The sequence below is a fragment of the Lampris incognitus genome, chromosome 7 (genome assembly GCF_029633865.1).
Source record: "Lampris incognitus isolate fLamInc1 chromosome 7, fLamInc1.hap2, whole genome shotgun sequence".
Lineage (NCBI taxonomy): Eukaryota > Metazoa > Chordata > Actinopteri > Lampriformes > Lampridae > Lampris > Lampris incognitus.
This window is the reverse complement of record NC_079217.1, coordinates 44,029,836-44,049,902: the sequence shown is the minus strand read 5'-3', so window position 1 is coordinate 44,049,902 and position 20,067 is coordinate 44,029,836. Positions and strand designations below refer to the sequence as shown.

General features: G+C 41.9%; 1 protein-coding gene across 3 annotated transcripts in view; it reads right to left on the bottom strand.

Annotated features, from left to right (window-relative positions):
- myo18ab (myosin XVIIIA b) overlaps positions 1-20,067 on the bottom strand; it is a 216,720-nt gene that overhangs the window by 34,568 nt on the left and 162,085 nt on the right. For all 3 annotated transcript variants that reach the window (XM_056283064.1, XM_056283065.1, XM_056283067.1), the window contains exons 30-33: positions 17,322-17,432; positions 14,062-14,166; positions 10,528-10,674; positions 7,156-7,269 (exon numbers count right to left, since the gene is read on the bottom strand). In XM_056283064.1, coding sequence (XP_056139039.1) covers positions 7,156-7,269; positions 10,528-10,674; positions 14,062-14,166; positions 17,322-17,432 — 477 coding nt within the window. The remainder of the gene's footprint in view (positions 1-7,155; positions 7,270-10,527; positions 10,675-14,061; positions 14,167-17,321; positions 17,433-20,067) is intronic.

Genomic DNA, 20,067 nt, shown 5'->3' with positions numbered 1-20,067 from the left:
TTACACTGGTCGCTAGTTGCTTGCTGCCGGTTGCTAGCAGTCATCAACAGTCATCAACAGGGCAGCACCTCATTAAAGCTGTGCTGCAGACACCAGTTTAGTTGAGTCCAACTACCCATCAAGTTTGTCATCTCTGTCAGGCGGTAGGCTGGAGGGGATTATATGTTTGGTCGTGCGCGCACGTGTGAGAGTGTGTGTGTGTGTGTGGGGGGGTTGTGTGTGTGTGTGTGTGTGTGTGTGTGTGTGTGCGTGCGTGCGTGCGTGCGTGCGTGCGTGCGTGTGTGTGTGCGTGCGTGTGTGTCTGTCCACGGCTGATCTCAAAAACTACTGGACATATCAGCCTAAACATTTTTTGCACAGGTAGGACTGTATGATGAAGAGCCTCCCATGGTCGCGGTGATTAAAAACCTTTGAAAAACCTACTCTCGCCATCGCCGCTGCCTCTCCTCATTCACTCTCTAGCTCACTCGACCAACGCTGCTCTCCGTCGCTGCCTGCTCTCAGTCAACCGTGCTCATGCACAACTCACATGAGTTGAGTCAGATCAGGCAACGACTGTCAAAACCAAAACATGACAAAACCGTTATGGATTCAGGTATGAGTCTTGAAAGTAAACGAGAAGTGGATCATATTTTGCGAGCCAGCAAATCACCTACTGCTGATCTCAGCACAGGAGAACTGGAGGATCACTGGATGAACCAAAAATAATTCACCATAGTCCAATGTTAAAACTTTAAAAATACAACTTCAAGAGTAGCATTTATCACAACACAGAGGACTGAATATCAGGGGCCAACAAGAATAATATGTAAGACATGTGGTCCAGAGGCGTGAGCAGTTATTACTTTGGGAGAAATTAGGGTTCCCAAATAACGTGTCTCTTTTAGCTTATAACAGTTAGAACAATGAAGAAATAAGCTAAAAGAGCACGAGAAAGAGACCAAGAGAATAAACAAGAAAAAAAGCAAAGGTAGAAAAGAAGTAATGCTGTATTCACATGGAATCTGCTAAATGGCAGACGGCAAACCAGAAGCGGCTACTGTGGATGAGAGCAAGATGTTAAAATCAGAGGACACTGGCAAATTATGGTGACAACGGCAGAGGGCACTGCCATCCAAAGTTAGAATATTTTAACTTTTTGCCGTCCTCCGCAATGGAATTTGCAACCGGACGTGACGTAGCACATCACAAAACAGAAAAGATGTCGGAGTGGGACAATGTAATTTTATAGGTATATGAATTGACAAAATTACTGTGTATAATTACACTCACTGGCCACTTTATTAGGTACACCTTGCTAGTACCGGGTTGGACCCCCTTTTGCATTCAGAACTGCCTTAATCCTTCGTGGCATAGATTCAACAAGGTACTGGAAACATTCCTCAGAGAGTTTGGTCCATATTGACATGATAGCATCCTGCAGTTGCTGCAGATTTGTCGGCTGCACATCCATGATGCGAATCTCCCGGTCCACCACGTCCCAAAGGTGCTCTATTGGATTGAGATCTGGTGACTGTGGAGGCCATTTGAGTACAGTGAACTCATTGTCATGGTCAAGAAACCAGTCTGAGATGATTCGAGCGTTATGACATGGCGCGTTATCCTGCTGGAAGTAGCCATCAGAAGATGGGAACACTTTGGTCATAAAGGGATGGACATGGTCAGCAACAATACTCAGGTAGGCTGTGGCGTTGACATGATGCTCAATTGGTACTAAGGGGCCCAAAGTGTGCCAAGAAAATATCCCCCACACCATTACACCACCACCACCAGCCCGAACCGTTGATACAAGGCAGGATGGATCCATGCTTTCATGTTGTTGACGCCAAATTCTGACCCTACCATCCGAATGTCGCAGCAGAAATCGAGACTCATCAGACCAGGCAACGTTTTTCCAATCTTCTATTGTCCAATTTTGGTGAGCCTGTGCGAATTGTAGCCTCAGTTTCCTGTTCTTAGCTGACAGGAGTGGCACCCGGTGTGGTCTTCTGCTGCTGTAGCCCATCTGCCTCAAGGTTCGACATGTTGTGCGTTCAGAGATGCTCTTCTGCATGCCTCGGTTGTAATGAGTGGTTATTTGAGTTACTGTTGCCTTTCTATCAGCTCGAACCAGTCTGGCCATTCTCCTCTGACCTCTGGCATCAACAAGGCATTTTTGCCCACAGAACTGCCGCTCACTGGATATTTTCTCTTTTTCGGACCATTCTCTGTAAACCCTAGAGATGGTTGTGCGTGAAAATCCCAGTAGATCAGCAGTTTCTGAAATACTCAGACCAGCCCGTCTGGCACCAACAACCATGCCACGTTCAAAGTCACTTAAATCACCTTTCTTCCCCATTCTGATGCTCGGTTTGAACTGCAGCAGATCGTCTTGACCATGTCTACATGCCTAAATGCATTGAGTTGCTGCCATGTGATTGGCTGATTAGAAATTTGCGTTAATGAGCATTTGGACAGGTGTGCCTAATAAAGTGGCCGGTGAGTGTAAATAAAGCAAACAAAAAAACACATTTGTAAGATGTCATTTTTTTTCAGCAAACAATACAACATCACCATAGCAACCCATGTAGTTGTTTATTTATTTATTACTGCCCTCTCGTTCCATCACATAATTTGTGGTTTTTCCCGTTCAGTTTTGCCAACTGCTCTTTACAATCTCACGGTTTTCATTTGAATGAACGCCATGTAAGTTGGAGCAGCTTTTACACATGGAAAGAAGAGGCAGAAAAGTGAGAAAAACATAAACATAAGTAAAGTCAAACAGGAGATAGAGCGGGGGGGGGGATACTAAACAGATGCTTAAGTATCATCAGGAGGAGATGGTCCTGATGCCTCTGCCACCATCAACCATTTCACCCCCACCAGCTGCAAACAACAGGCAAAGAAGATGTGTTCCTGACCAGAGGAAAGGTCCACCCAGACTCACCGCCCTATCCAGTGCTGCAACCTGGCCCATCAGATGCAGTCTACCTTGACCTGAGGCAACTACAAACAAGCAAAGAGGAAGATGATGATGAGGCAATGACTAACTATCAACCGGGATGGGAGGACAGTCCCATGTCAGTACACACCAGGGCAGGAGTTCACCGCAAGCAGTCTCTGCCGCCACAGCCACCCTAAAGACAGCTGTAGCCGCATCAGCGATGTCAGCGCCTCCAACACCAGGACAAATACTGCAGTCTACTGATAAAGACAAGGCTCCGAAGGACAAAGATGGCACAACGTGCACACTGATTCCCATGATTGAAGTCCCCAACCCAGTACTAGGCAAAAACGCAGCCAAAACCCTGATGTGGGTCTTTAGGCCATGGTCACTGGCAGAAATGCAACAAGTCGCAGAAGACCTGCCTAACATCAATATAATGGGAGGAGAAGAATATGTGAGGGTACTAAGAGACAAACATCACCCCACATCATCTGAACTGAGAAGGCTGCTGCAATCCCAGATCTGGTTGAGTGGAAACAGGTGCAAGGAAATTATTTGCGAATGTGTATGGAGAGTTATGTAACTGCATCTTAATCCCTGTGTACATAATCAGACTTGTAAATATGTAAAATCATCTCTAAATGCATACTGACATTTGTGAATGTGTACAGGAATCTGCAAATGTGTATTCAGAATCCTTGTGGCTGAAAGGTCTGTGGTCCCTATCTTACACCCAGCACAAAGTACAGTTCAACTGTCTTTGCTGGTTTCCAACTGACACAGTTGTCATTTTCCCTCCCCAGCACCCACACTGTTTAAATAGCAAATGTACTCGCACCCATCTAACGCCCATGGGTGTGTTGGTCTTAAAATGAGGTGTGGTCAGGTGCATTATTGGCGCATTGTTATCATCAGGCAGTGGAAAAGGATTGCACCATTGACCAACAAAAGTCTGGTCTAAAGTCAATGGCGCATTATTCAGATAGTAAAAAGTGCCTACATAGGCGGGTGACCAACGCTCGTACACGCTGTTTGTTATACACAGGGATGCGCAGCAGCACACAAATATGCAAAAGACTACAACTAAAAATATGACAATGTGAAAAATTATTATTGTGTTTATCACGATAATTAAAAAAAACAAATGTTAAAATGGAACCCGAGCTTTGGTGCATTCCTGCTGCTCCCACAGACGGTCTGCTCGTGCACTTTCGCTTTGCACCAGAGCAGATCTGTTCCTTCAACAGAAAACTGTTCATTTCTCCGACCTGCCGAATCCCGTCATTTAAATAGCAATATGCCAAGATGCAAGCACTTTTAAAGGGAATGGGAGATGACACTGACTGGTTTAATTCATGTTACGCCCAAAACATGCCTATGATTAATTAAAAGACTCAGTACAACCCCTTTGTGCCTTGCGTCTTACTTTGTGGCCAGATTATGTGCCATTTAACTACCAGAAGTGGATTTGGAAACAACCTAAATGCACTTGCGCCATGTACTTTAGACCATGCATTATAGATCATTTAAAAGGGCCCAAAGCATTTTGCTCCGGCAGCTTGAAATACAGACAAGTCATCAGCAGGCGGGCTTCTCAACTGGCTGTCTTTTTACATGTGACTTTTGCTACACTCCTGCCGTGGCAGATCTGCAAACATGTATGGAGATTTCTAACTTCAGGGTTTTGATTGCCCTGAGCTCACAGGCTCACACCAGACATTCTTACACTTAACCTGAAAAAAACATATGCAGCGCTATTAAGAGGCTAGGGGAAGCCTAGCTTCCCCAGAATTATCATTGGAAAAAATGAAACTTAAATCCTAAATATCATCTCTATCTCTCCTCTCTCTCTCTCTCTCTCTCTCTCTCTAGATATACGATATTGTAACGACCACAGATGACTAGACTCGCTAGCTTGGCTAACAGGTCGGACCCTTTAGTTGACTGCTTAATGTAGTCACCCGTGGTGCGGGAGATCCGGGTTTGCGTCCCGGCTGCGGCGGTTCCCGGCTGCCCCCCAAGTTCATTACAATATGGGCTTCCTCCGGGGGCTCCGGTTTCCTCCCACAATCCAAAGACATGTAAGTCAGGTGAACTGGCCGTACTAAATTGTCCCTAGGTATGAATGTGTGTGTGTGTGTGTGTGTGTGGGCCCTGTGATGGCCTGGCGGCCTGTCCAGGGTGTCTCCCTGTCTGCCACCCAATGACTGCTGGAATAGGCTCCAGCATCCCCACAACCCTGAGAGCAGGATAAGTGGTTCAGATAATGGATGGATGGATGGAGATATAATCACGACAGTTATTTAACTTCCCTGACATCATTCCAGTTCAGTTTAGCTAACATTTTTCACTGAGCTACGTAAAGAAATTTAGTATGCAGGAGTGATGCCATGACTACAAAAAAAAAAAAAAAACTCACATAATATGGGGTCAAAGGAGCAGGCTAAAATGTCAATCGAGGTGTAGTATATAAACTGACCTACATTGACCATAAGTTGCAAGACTTCTGGACCTTAATAGACTGGTGATCAGACTGGTCCTTTGCAACCTGTTCTCATTCCCAGGTCGTCAAATACCGATGCTTTGTCATGCCCCTCGGCGTCTGATACCAACGTATAAGGCACATAAAAAAGCATATAAATGTTGATTTATTTGGGATATTTTAGCAAGTATTGTAGAAACGCGTTTTTGGGTTGTGTTCAATGTCGGAAATGTTGCATTCCAACACATTTCTAGACAGACCTGAAAGAGTCTTTGTAACAACTAACTAAAGTTCATATGCATTCACTGAATGAAGATTATGAAAATAAAATGCACATTTCTCACTATAGATGTTACCAAAACACATTTCAATGCCGAAACTATATCAAATATTGCATTTTCCACTGAGAATAAAAGGAATAAAAGAATAAAAAGAAAAGCCCTGTGACTGCTGGGATAGGCTCCAGCATCTCCGCGACCCTGAGTAAGGATAAGTGGTTTGGATAATGACTGAATGAATGAATAAAAGGAATGCCAGCCTTTTTTTAAATCTTCACAGACAGAAACTTAGTCAAGTGACGTGGATGCAGGCTCCGCCAACACTGGCTATAGGCTGAAATGTTGATATGAAACATATTTTTGGTTCATAAATGTCAAGAACTTAATCTATCTGTGGTTTGCAGAAATGGAAAATGCCAACATTTTACTGTGGCAACTGGGTTGATGAGGAGAATACTTGCGGGCAAATTTCTCTCACACATCTCTTGTCATAAACACTTTCACATGTCAAAAAAATCAAACTGGAAATCCCAGGAATATGGTCGTTATCTTACATTAAGTGTTTTCCTTTCCATTGACGCCCATTATAAGAAAAACCTTAAAGTACCCTTCCAAATGCGTTGTAAAGTTTAAAACATTCTGAGATGACTAATATATTGTTTAACATGGGTTTCCGACATAAAAAGTAAAAGAAAAACACTGAAAAGGGGCTGTAAGCACAGCTTCTCTTTCTCCTTCATTGAGAAATTCAGTATCTATGAATATGCAAATATCACAGGCCTGGCGCCCCATCCACCACCTCTGCGTGACAGGTCAAAGACTGATGAGCATCAAGATGGCTAGCGTTAGAGCAAACATCGCAGAGATTCAGCCATGTATGTTTGAGCCTCAGTCAGACCCAGACTCACACTGTTGTGCACCAAAATTGGCGACTAAAATACATATCGGAATGGTATGTGTACTTTATGATGTTTGTTAGCTTATAAGACGCAGTGGCTGACACAGCGGTGATTATGAAACATACAATAATATCTGCTACAATGTTGGTGTGCTCACATTGTCACATTGTTATCACGTAATTACATACCAGAGGTCTAATCAAAGTTTGCAGAAAGATATATATATATATTCCGTCTGGCTGAGAGTTTCATATTACTTGTAATATCTGTTTATCTTGACAGCCAACCAAGTTTGCCTGGGAACTGACTCATTGGCAGTAGTGTAAAATTCAAAAGGACTGAGACATTGGGGCAAGACGACCCACACCAGAGGGGGAATCCCCCGCCGCAGACGGCTCCTGAAGCTGCTGGGAGGCACGGTGGCCCAGTGGTTTGCTCAAGTGCTAACTGGTAAGCTAATTGGTAGAGCGCAGTAAAGGTCACATAGCAGATCGGTAAGAGGATGGCATCAGGTCATCTTCTTACAATATTCCTGCACTGCCTAGGTAAGGATACCAAAAGGGTACTCACCACCTGTTTGGCTTTGGAAATGTCCTCCATCTGAACATGCAGGTCTTCAATCTCCACCTCCATGGATTTACGGGCCTTGACTGCTGCTGCACTCGTGAACTCAGACTCCTCCAACTGAAAAGTGTAGAGACAACAGGGAAGGAGAACATATTGTTTGAGGAAGAAATCCATATAATTTTCTTTGAATTTAATTTGATTATCCAACAAAGCCAAACACGCAGCCATATAATTAAGTGTAGTTACCATGTCTACATGTACAAGTCAATTGAAATAAAGATGGTAATCTGAAAGTATATAATGATGACAGTGAAAAGTGAAGCACGAACCGATGTAGGGTTTTTCCTTTAGCCCCTTTTTAGCCATGGCATGCTGTACAGTGTCACGATGAGTTGTGTTTCCATTATACATGTGTAGTGGGAGAGTCCTGTGCCCACACATGTCATGTTGTGCTCTTTAGGAAGTATTAATTTTGGCAATAATAATCTTGTTTTGGTCACTCATTTTACCTTAGTTTTACTCAAGTTTTAGTCAATGGGACTTAATTTCAAAGTTAGTCTTGTTTTACTAACACATGTTTTAGTCACAACTTAGTCAGAAGGCTTTATGTTGTCATTAGGATATTGATAATGTGCTTTCTCCCAAATAGCTATTATATATTAGCAGTTAAATCAAGATTGAATTATGCTTATTTTGACTCTGATCATGGGCAAGAGGCATGCCAACAGCATTACTATTGTCCTGCTCTTTTTCTGACAATTTACACAATCACTTTTAAAATGATGGCAACCTAACCTTAACCATAAACATGATCCAAACTTAAAACCAAACTTAGATCTTAATCCTGAACATGACCATTCATCGGTGGAATTTGTCGGAATATGGGTGGAGAAAAAAATAACGTGATCAACTCAATATAGAATATGATCATCTCTCATCTAATGACAAGGATACACTAACACAGTTCAGATTTTGCTGAATGGTAATGGTGCCTGCCTGGACCCCTTGTTACATTGATGAGCCAAAATATTATGACCACCTGCCTAATATGCGTTTGGTCATCCATGTGCCAGCAAAACAGCACCGCCCCACCAAGGCATGGACTCTACAAGACAATTGTGGTATCTGGCACCATCTTCAGTGGTCACTCGGGGTCAAGTATGACCGTCCTCCTTCTGGGTCCTCAAGTGAGCATAGAGGCTGATCCTGGAGCCACATAATGGGGGGACACCTGCGCATGACAGATTTTTATGTGGAATGGCTGATGCGCCTGCAGCCACCACACGGTCCTTGGCAGGGGGTGGCCAGAGTCCAATGGTATGGAGAATCAAGTTGATTGGGGACCACCCTCCATTGCAGCCTTCACCCACCTTCACTGCCATTGTGACCTGAAGAAATCTTCCACCAGTTCTGCTGTTAAGGTCTTTGTTGGATCACACTTCATCTGGAACCTCCCCCTTGACCTATCCAACTTGGGTGATCCTACCAGGAGCCAAGCTCCAGATGGCGCAGCTCTTGTGATCATTCGTACACACAAGCTTCTCCACCACAGCAAGGTGGCGATCCAGGAGAAGTATCTGGTACCAAAACAGGGAATACCTTTGCCCTGAAGGGGTGTACCTGGTCTGCAACAATGTTTAAGTAGGTGACACATGTCAAATTGACGCCCACATGAATGGCCAGACCCAGGGTTTCCCAGAAGAACATTGCCCCCAGAGCATTACACTCCCTCAACCGGCTTGCCATCTTCCCACAGTGCATCCTGATGCCATCACTTCCCCATGGCCATCCATGTGAACTAAACGAAAACAGGACTCATCGGACCAGGTGACCTTCTTCCACTGCTCCAAGGTCCAGTTTTGATGGTTTCTATGCCCATTCTAGGTGCTTTCGATGGTGGACAGGGGTCATCATGGGGACTCTGACTGGTCTGCAGGTATGCAGACTCATATGCCGCAGGGTGCAATGCACTGTGTGCTGTGACATATTGCTTCCGTAACCATCATTAAAATTTTCTGTGATTTGTACCACAGCAGAACGTCTGTCGGTTCGGACCAGACAGGATAGCCTTTGTTGCCCATGCGCATCAATGAGGCTTGGGTACCCAACACCCTGCTGCCAGTTTGACCCTCCTCGGCCATTTCAGAGATGCTCTGACCCAGTCATCTGGACGTAACAATTTAGCCCTTGTAAAAGTCGCTCAGATCTTTACACCTGCCTATTTCTGCTGCATCCAACACATTGACTATGAGAACTGATTCTTCGCTTACCATCTAATCTACCCAGACCTTAACATGTGCCCTTGTTTGGAGATAACCAATGTCATTCAGGTCACCTGTGAGTGGTCATAATGTTTTCGCTCATCAGTGTATGTTTGGAATTTGTCTGTCCTTAAAGCTCTGATGTTTTCTAGTAGTCATATTTTATCGAGGGAAATTAAAGAGATTTCATCAAAGTTTTTGCTTTCAAGAATCTACTCATTAATGTTATTGTTTCATCATCACCATGAAATAAAGGGTCATCGGCAAAAATGTATTGTCATTATTTTCATTGGAAAAAAAAAATTGACATTGTGTTTTGGTCCTGCTTGTGAGCAGGACCAAAGTCTGACAGTGCTTGCTCTTAACCAAGCTGTGTCAATGTCACAATGTGTCGACATTCAGGTGACAGGAGAAGAGAATGTACTCATATTTAAGAGGCTGCTCCATTCAGGATGCTGTAGCTTTACTGTGAGCTGCTGCCAATTTTGATTTGTTCATCTGCCTCCATTTCGTTGACTAACTTCATGTCTCATTTATATATAGAAAAATACCCGCTTAACAGAAACACCGCAAGTAATGCAAGTTCCATGCAGAAAAGCACACCTGTTCTATGGAAAATGACTGGAACCGTGCTTGCAGTACATGCATTGATCATGGTTGCTCGTGACATGGCAAGCCATGGGTAAATGGTGCCAAATGGAAAAAAACCCTATGGGGATGCGTCTGTATGGGGAAGAAGCCAGGAGCAGTCAAAGTGGTGATTGAGATATCCCTATGATAAATTACCACCTCTCCCTTTAATTCTGCATTGGAAGTAAACAGAGGGTTCTCCATGATGAACTTGTGCACAACTAACACCATGCTACTGGCTTGACATACAATGACCTAAAAAGGCTAGTTTTTATTTTAGATTGTTGAACTCATACCCAGCATGAGAATGTTAATTCTCTTGCTAGTGCCAATATCAGCATACTCCGTTTATGTTCCTACTATTGAGGGAGCCGTCAGTCACATAAGGCTGATGTACAGCAATGACCAGATCTGCTTAAATTTATTTCAAGTCTATTTACTTTATGTTCAGTGAGACAGTGAGGCATGTAAGAGGCTGTAGTACCTGGTTCTTGAGCTGGGCAATCTCCCTCTTGCTGGGTGCGTTGCTTTTCATGTGGTCTAACATGATCTGGGCATCAGCCAAAAGGACTTTAGTTCTCTTCAAATCCTTCCTCAATCTCTTCTCAGTCTCAATGTCAGTGTGTCTCACCTGGGAAACAGATTTTGAGAAGATAAATGCCAGTCCAACTTTATAACCCCTTGCAGTTCCTTTAACAGTGTGTCTTTGAATACCACAGACAGTCTGGATTTAAATAAGAATTGGAGCCACTATTCATCAATGATAATTTCAACAAGGCACAGGGTCACTGTAAGACTTGACTCAGTAGACTAATAGGAAAATTAGTGCAGAGTAAATATATAAGGAGGAAACAGATGGTATCATGTTTTTAGTTGTGCTCATTAACATCAATATTCAGGAGGATGCCAGGGTATTTTGTCACACTGTTAAGTTTAAGCACTTTAGGTGCAGCAGACTATGTTAAATCTTAACATTGAGTTTCAAGATTCCAGCCCAAGCATTGCCTTCAACTTGGCTAGGTGTCACAAGGAACACCACTGGCCATATTTCAAGGTGCGGAGTTGGTGGGAGGCAATTTGAGACTCCTACTGGTGGTAAGATACTCATACAACTAATGGTGTGAGTCAGTAGCTCTGATGGAAACCGAAAGTTTGTTCCACCATTTTGGAGCCAGGTGAGTGAAAGAAAGAGAGAAAGTTTGGACCTGGAACTGGCCACATTTGTAGAGGGCACAAATGATACACTACTAGAGACAGAACACAGAAGTCTAGCAGGAGTGCACATATTAATATGGATTTGCAGTTAAATCGGCACGGTTCTTAAAGCTGTCCGGAATGCCAGTAACAAGGTTTTGAACTTTATCAGAAGAGCAACAGGCAGCCATTGCAAAGACACAAGTGCTCCTCAAGGCAGGTTTAAAAATCAAGTGTACAGCTTCATCCTGGAAGCTTTGTAGTGGTTGGATTGGTCAGGTTGGGAGACCAGCCAGAAGTGCTTAGCATGTTCTCATAGGTACGATCTGATTTTTCAGATGTTATCTGAAGCAAAGTGGTAGGAGTGGGAGACAGCTGTAATGTGGTCAGAGAATGAAAGTTTGTTATCAATTGCCAGGACAGGATTATTGATGAACTGAATGTGATTGTTATGTCCCTGGGGATAAAGGAATTGGAAAGGATGACCAGTAGCTTTGTTTTAGGTTAGCCATTTATCAAGTAGAAATACCAAATATTTGCTGGTTACAGTGTCATAAATGCTAAGCTTTGCTTTCCTTCCTCCCTCCAGTTCATACCTTTAATGAATGAATACATAGGTAATTTTTCAGCTGTTGGTCAGACTAAGTAACTGATTTAAGACATCCTTTTAGGTTCTAGGAACTTGTGATTGAGATTTGTCAAATGTTTGACATTTTGCAGATTAAATTAATAGATTAATCTATAATGAAAATATTCAGTAGTTGCAGCAAATAATAAAAAACAATTATATAAAATATTTGTATTATATAAAATATTTACATAAATATCATGTAATTATATAAAATATTATAATTATATAAAATTATATACATATTTTATTTTATATAATTATGTATATAAAATATTTTTATTATCAATATAATTATATAAAATTATATAAAATATTTATATAAAATATTTGCAGCTAGTTGCAGTTGTTATAGTTACAAATCAATGAGATTGGTGCTCAAGAGAAAGTTGAGCAGTTATGTTTGCTGCTTCTAGAGTAACATTTATCCCTGTTTGCCAGCCAGGTATCGAACCCTGCAGGGATCTGTCTCTCCTGCGTCTCTCCTCTGTCCTCCTCTCAGTTTTCCTTGTCTAAATAAATGAAAATGAAAAAACTAAGGTAAATGGTGTACCCACGTTCCTTAGAAATAATTGTGAAGCAACGCTTCTCCTGTAAATATTTAGCTGAACAGTCCTCGTGCCCATAGAGCCTGAGCCTGAAACCCGACTGAATCCCCTGCAGGTTCAGCTGGAAGTTTGTGTCCAACTCCCAACTCCTTCAATGTTGCTTGACAAGGGAAAAGGGTTTTGTTTTATGATTTCTAGACTTGTTTCTAAGAAACTCATGGATGTTAATTATTTGGTAAAGCCTTTTATTCAAGTTTTTTTTTCTTCATTTTACTATTGAAGAAACAACAAGATAGCATTACAAAGGTAAGTCATACATTTCAATTTGCTCATTGAGGTCTTGCCAGGCCTCGATTATGTCAGGGGTGTCATCAATGAATGTCGACCAAATGGAATTTGTGGGTGACTGGATCAGTCTTTAATCAGTGAAAGCCATAAACCCCATGACATAGAACCAGAGCACCGAATTTTCACACTAACTGGTCTGCTGACAGTAAACTACCATCACAAGCAGGTCATCAAGGTAGTCAGTGATTGTTTGTACATGATTCTTGTTGTCTTTATAAACATCTTTGACAGACTATTCAAATCTAACTCACCAGTATCTCTATCATAAATAAAATGACAGAAAGACATAACAATCACTCCTAAATTTGTAAGAATACATTTTCTATGACAAACAATTCTACCTTGCACCTGATACAAAAGCACTTCACAGAGCACACCTCACTGGGTAAAAAAGCATGTTTAAAGTGGTATTCACACACACTGAAATCTGTCCAAACTGCACGCACAACGCTCCTGAAAACCATTTCCAGCCACCTGGCACTGCTCACCCATCACACATCTTGGCAAGAAGTCACTGGTAAACTAGCTCTCCTGCTGGGCTATCACATCCCGCCATCCCCCACACTTTGCTTACTTGGTTCCACTTCTGTAATGAACTCATGTACACAAATAAAGAAATAAATAATACTTCTGATAGCCTTAACCATCAGCAAGAAACCTTTCCTCATGAACTGGAAATCAAGGAATGTAATCACTACTACATACTGGAACAGCATACTCACAGACGACATTTCGATGGAAACACTGTCAAAAATCAAATCACTGAATTTGAGTGGATTTGGACACTGTATTACCTCTCTTTATTCCTGAATCTATTTATTTACTCACCTGTTGCCTGACCATAACCACAACAAACAAACATACATGCACACACGCACATACCCATGTTGCACCCCAGTTCCAGTATACCATATAACTCCACACACACACACACACACACACACACACGTAAACCCTCTACACACACAAAAACACACACACACAGGTAAACCCTCTACACACACAAAAAAAAACACACACACACACACACACACACACACACACACACACACACACACACACACACATACAGGTAAACCCTCCACACACACACACACACACACACACACACACAGGTAAACCCTCCACACACACAGCATGCGAACCAACTCCCCACTCTTGTACACATCACAACACTGCGATCAATAAATATTTTAAGCATACACACACTCAGTAACACACATATTCCATATTGAAAGATACCCAACCCCGGTCATAGTAGGCCACTTAACTGCTTTACATGTTTTAAACACAACATTACCTCGTCCTGAACAGACAGAAGCTTAGCCTCCAGCTCCCTCCTCTCTTTCAGCACCTTCTGTTTCTCATCATATTCCTCTTCTAGCTGGACCTCCATCTGCTTCAACTGGACTCACACACACACACGCACGCACGCACGCACACGCACGCACACACACACACACACACACACACACACACACACACACACACACACACACACAAACCACACAAACACAGAAGTAGGCAAATGTATCTCTGATAAGGAATTAATTAGTGTGAATATGCCTGTTGACCTTGGGAAATAATTAATAAATTATTTTCAAATGCACCTTTCAACATTTCCCATCCATCTCATTAGTTCTACTGAACTAAATTGTTACTGTAAATTACTCAATTGTATTTGACCCGATGAACCTTTATGCAATTCTGTTTTTACATATACAGTTAAACACAAAAGTATATGGTCCATCTACTAAGCATGTGTGAGCAATTATTATGCAAACATGTATCACAATGTATAAAATTAATCTTATAACCAAAAATGTAATGTACAATGCTGCAAGCCTCTATAACCAGTAACTATATATGAAAACGGGTAGAAAAAAAATCATATCAGATGGAAATAAGTCTATCAGTCAGAGAGAGTTGAACCAGTTCATCTGGACACAACATTTATTGAGAGAAATGTTTCATTACTCACCTCTTCAGTCTCAACTGACTGCAGATATCCCCACCCTTATACTCCAATCACAGCATTGTAAGATGGTGGCAGATGTACTCTTAGCCCCCCTGGTTCAGGGATGGTCGCTCCCTCTTAACATAGATGGCCTCTTTGACTCCCTGTTCAAACTAGCATTCCTCCCTAACAAAGATGTGCACATCCTCATCCTTGAAAGAGTGGCCACTGGCCTGTAGATGGGTGTAGACTGTGGAGTCCTGGCCTGACATGTTAGCTCTCCTGTGTTGTGCCATACTCTTGGCCAGCGTCTGTTTAGTTTCCCTGATGTACAAGTCATGGCAATCCTCCTGGCACTTAACAGCGTACACTATATTGCTCTGTTTGTGCCGGGGGAACCCATCCTTGGGGTGGACCAATTTCTGGTGCAGCTTATTTTGGGGTTTGAAAGCAACTGAGATGCAGTGTTTGGAAAATATGCATCTCAACCTTTTCAACACTCCCACCACATACAGAATCACCACTGGTTCATGCTTAGACAGTTGTTGTCCTTCTCTTCTCTTCTCTTCGATTGGCTGGTGCACTGTTTGGGCATCTTCCTGGCTTCGACAAACGCCCAGTTAAGATAACCACACTAAATTCAGGGCCTGTTTAATGGGGATTTCTCCCCTACCCAGGCCGCTGTGTCGGTGGGGACGTTGTCAGCTTGGTGGTACAGCGTCCTGATGATTTCTAGTTTGTGCTCCAGTGGATGATGAGAGTCGAACCTTAAGTGCTGATCAGTATGTGTTGGTTTGCAGTAAACATCAACAATCAAATGTCCTCCATCACCAATTGCAATTTCACAATCTAAGAAGGCTACCCTGTCATTTTTCACATCTTCTCTCGCGAACTTGATGTGGTTGTCCACAGATTTATTGTGGTCAGTGAAATGTGATACATCCTAAAATTTAATTTTAACCCAAGAGTCGTCCATAAATCTGATCCAATGGCTAGGTGGTGTCCCTGGATAGGACATCAGAGTCCTCTTTTCCACTTCTTCCATATACAAGTTGGCCACTACAGGTGAGACTGGGGGAACCATAGCACACCCATGCCTCTGCCTATAGTAGTACTGCCCCCCTGTATGTGAAGTACGTATACTGAAGACACAGATTCAGGAGCAGACACACTTGGTCAGTGTTCAGGGTGGTCCTATTGCCAAGGGTGGGGTCATCCTATAATATCATATGGACTACCTCTACTGCTTCATCAATAGGAATGCATGTGAAAAGAGACTTAACATCATAAGAGACCATTGTTTCATTCCCCTCCATAATGACATCCTTCACCTCATCCACAAAATCCATAGTGTTCTGAATGTGATGTTCATTACTGCCTACCAACGGGTTAAGAATAGTAGATTCAAGAAATTTAGAGATGTTATAGGTCACTGTGTTAATCATACAAACAATAGGCTGTAATGGCACATCCTGTTTATGTATCTTAGGTAAACCATGGTGTAGCTTACCCTGGGTATAATCTATGGTACAAAATTCTGTCCATAGCATTGTTCTGTTCTAACAGCTTCGGACAATCTATCACCTTTTTCTTATCAGAAATGCCTGGATCTCGTTTCAGGGGTTCACAAGTATTCAAGTCACTAAGTAACTTCATAACTTTCTCATGTTAGTCTGTCTGGTTTAATACACCAATGCATCTACCTTTGTCTGCTGGAAGGATGATGATGTTTTGTCCTTACTCAGAGTTACAGGAGCTTTCCGCTCATCTCTACTGATGTTGGACGGTGGCGCCTTGGCATTGCTGAGGCAGGCTGAAACTTTCGTCTGCAGTTGCTCCACTTCCGGGTCCATCATGTTGTTTTTATGGATCACTGATTCTGTGGCTGTGATCAATTCTACTAACGGGATTTGCCTCGGTGTGACAACAAAATTCAGCCCCTTCGCAAGGATGTCTTTCTCCGCCTGGGTGAGTTGTCTTGTCGGACATATTCTTTACCCACTTGTCCCACTGTCTTGTGTCAGGCATCCATCTCTGTCTGCTGTTGAGGTCGCCACCCGTTGTCTGCTGATGTCTCTGGTGTGAAGTAAGTAGGTTGAATTTCTTTTGCTGCCTGGTTTTTGACTTTCCGTGTTGTGCTGGATGAGCCTTCTCTGTGAACTCAATCACACGTTGGAAGGTGGTCTCATCTAGAAATGATGTGAGTCTCTGTTGGATATGTTCCTCTTTGGCTTTCAAAGCATTGACAGTAAAATTAGTTTGTCTCATCCGTTCATTCAACAGCTGGCTCTGTGCCTTCTGGAGGATCTGGTTAGCTCAGTGGCCCTTGACCGAAGGTTTAATATGCAGGCTTTGTAGGTTCTTAGGTGTAATCCCAGTCTGTCTGCACCTGAGGCTGAGTCTCAGGTGGTTCCTGTAGTCTGCTATCTTACATGCCGTTTGCTTGTACTCACGTACAAGTTTAAGGCAATCCTCACCGAAATCACAGAAAGGTGATTCACCTTTCTGTGATTTCCTTACCTGGTTTATTGAGCATGCATCAAGACAAGTCTATCAATGTAGACTTGAAGACCAACATGATAATATGCCATACATTTCCATACCTTCTTGCTACAGGACTGTCTGATTTCCTCCACCTCATCATCTTTGCCCTCAATATCCTTGGAGTGTGTTTGGCGAAGACGCTCCATCTCCATCTCCAAACGCAACTTGGCCTGAAAGACAACCAGACACTGAATGTACTCCATTCACTGTGTTTCAGAAAGATTGTGAAATTATTTAAATAACTTCAGATCTTATGCAACTTTAGGCTTACAAAAGACTGTCATACCATGTGGTCTATGTTAAACCTATGAGCACCTTCTTCCCTTTGTACATAAAAAGCTCAAGGGTACAATTGAGCTGAACTCAAGCTATAAATGGCTATGAAATTGAAAATCAAAAATAAATTTAGGTTGGGAGTGAGTAACTAGAAATGACATTGCAAGGATTCCAAACTGGAAGCGGAGATATTTTGTATGTCAAATTACACCAGCTGTATTCTGGGGTGGGTGTCCTAATAGTGGCATATCTTAATGTCATATGACATACTTAACCAGATATCTTGAGATACATCGTAAAGAATGTCACGAGTGTTTCCCAGAGGGTTGTAGAGGGGCAGGAGTACAAAGTTTCACCACAAGACACTCAATCAAGGACAAACTAATCCATGTGCCCAATCACTGTTTTGGTTTGTATTGTGTAGTATACACCCCCCACAAAAAAAGGGTGAAAAAAAAATCATGCATTTGAATTTGTGTTGAATTTGAATGTGCAATATGTAATCAGAATCAGAATACTTTATTCATCCCTGAGGGGAAATTGGGTAAATGTATTCATATCCAAACTCTGACAGACTGCATTGACATGAATCAGACCTGGTTCAGCTGCATTATCATGGAAGACCACATGCAGTACAGAAACCTCAACATTATGTTAAATTGATAACCCTACGATGACATTACCAACCTTCTCAATATCATATGGGCTTATCCGATAAGAACCAGGAACTGCTGGATTTCATGCCTTGGCAGCCTGTATCAATTAATTGCCTCATTCAAGTAATGGAGAACACCAGGCTATAGTCTGAGAATTCATTGTTAATGACATGGTTTTGCACAAGTGGCACCTCTCGTTTAACTATAGAGGGCTGGATTTGTACCTGGTAATTGTTTTCGCCTTGTTATCAAATAAAAAAATAAAGGTCAAGATGCAAACATGCCTAAAAATGAAGAGTTAACAAAGACTGAATATATTCTATTGCCCCTCAAAAAAGCAAACAAATAAATATTGCTCTTCTTTGGCTTTGCAAACCTTTAATTATTCATACAAGCTTCATAAGGACTATTTCATAGTTTGGGCAATTATGTGCTCAAATTAAAACAATCAAGATAAATAATGTAAATTTTAATACGTTGACAAAGAAGCACTATTAGTGTGCTGATGTAGCGATGGCTACTCTGATCTGCAGCCCGTTAAGCTATTACTTAATAAATATTACTGAACTAAGCCATTAAGACACCATTAGGAGTCGACTGACACGTACGACATGTCTGACCATGTCCGCAGCTTACCAGATACTTTACCAACTACACGGGCTATGAGTACTCTGGGAAACACTAATAAAAGTTTACAATAAACTTATAAATTAGGGCTGGGTATCTTTTCGAATTTATGGGTACCAGTGCCAATACTGGTACAAGGAATTTGATAACAGTACCATAACAATACTTTTCCCAGTAGCTTAAAGGAAGTTGTGACAGGCTTGTCACAGTAGTTGATGTAACCCCTGGAATAAGATCCCATGGTCAATACCAGTGTTATTTGCTCCATGCTGTCAATAATGTTTTGTAATGAAAACCAAAAAGCTTCTATTCACAGCTTTAATGGCAACCAGTGATTATCATATTTCTGAGAAATTACCTAGTTTCCAACCTCTCTCCCAGTTTTCCCAGGAGAACGAGATGGTTAACATTAACAGTTGAGGGAAGTATGGGCTGTTTTTGAGTTTACAGTTGGGCTTACTGTAGAATTATAAGACTATTTCTTTAAAAAGACAAAAATGCATCGTTAGTAATATTCAAATTTACAAAACTGAAAAGTGGCTTGATCAACAATGAAAAACAGGGATAAAGGAATTTGTGTGAAAGAATGAGTCACGGAGCTGCAGCCATGTTAAACTCAAAACATGCTGAAGATAGAAAAAAGAATTAAAACTATTAAAGTACTCGTTTTCTTGAATTAACTTTCTGAATTCTGCCATACTCTGTTAAGAAGCCAGGCAAGAGCTAATTCCTCTAATCTGAAATGTAGATCTATAGCTGTCTGCCACTTTCTATGGAACCAGGGTCATTCCTGCAAGCAAAAGATAACGCACACCTTGGAAATGATAGAATTAACCTTGAACATTGTTAATTCATAAATGTAGAGATTTTGCATGCACATGTGATTTTTTTTTTTTTTTGCTGCATGGTGGGCATTGGACCACACGCTGCTTTTCATGTTACTCGGCAGGGATAATGCTTTTCATCTTATTTGTCTCGTTCTACCACACAAATTGATTTACTCATGCTTTTGATTTGTAAATATTGGAACGCATTACTGATGCTTTTTTGTTTGTGTAGTACGAATTAAAAGAAATAGTCCTTCAATGAACTACAGCGTAAGTAACCTAGAACATAGGTAACTTACAATCCACACTAGATGTAACCAATAATGTTAATAGTCAGGGTTCCCAGGAATCCCGGGGGAGACATATCATCCTCACTACTTGGCATTCAAGCTCTCAATATAAGCTTTTACTTATTTATT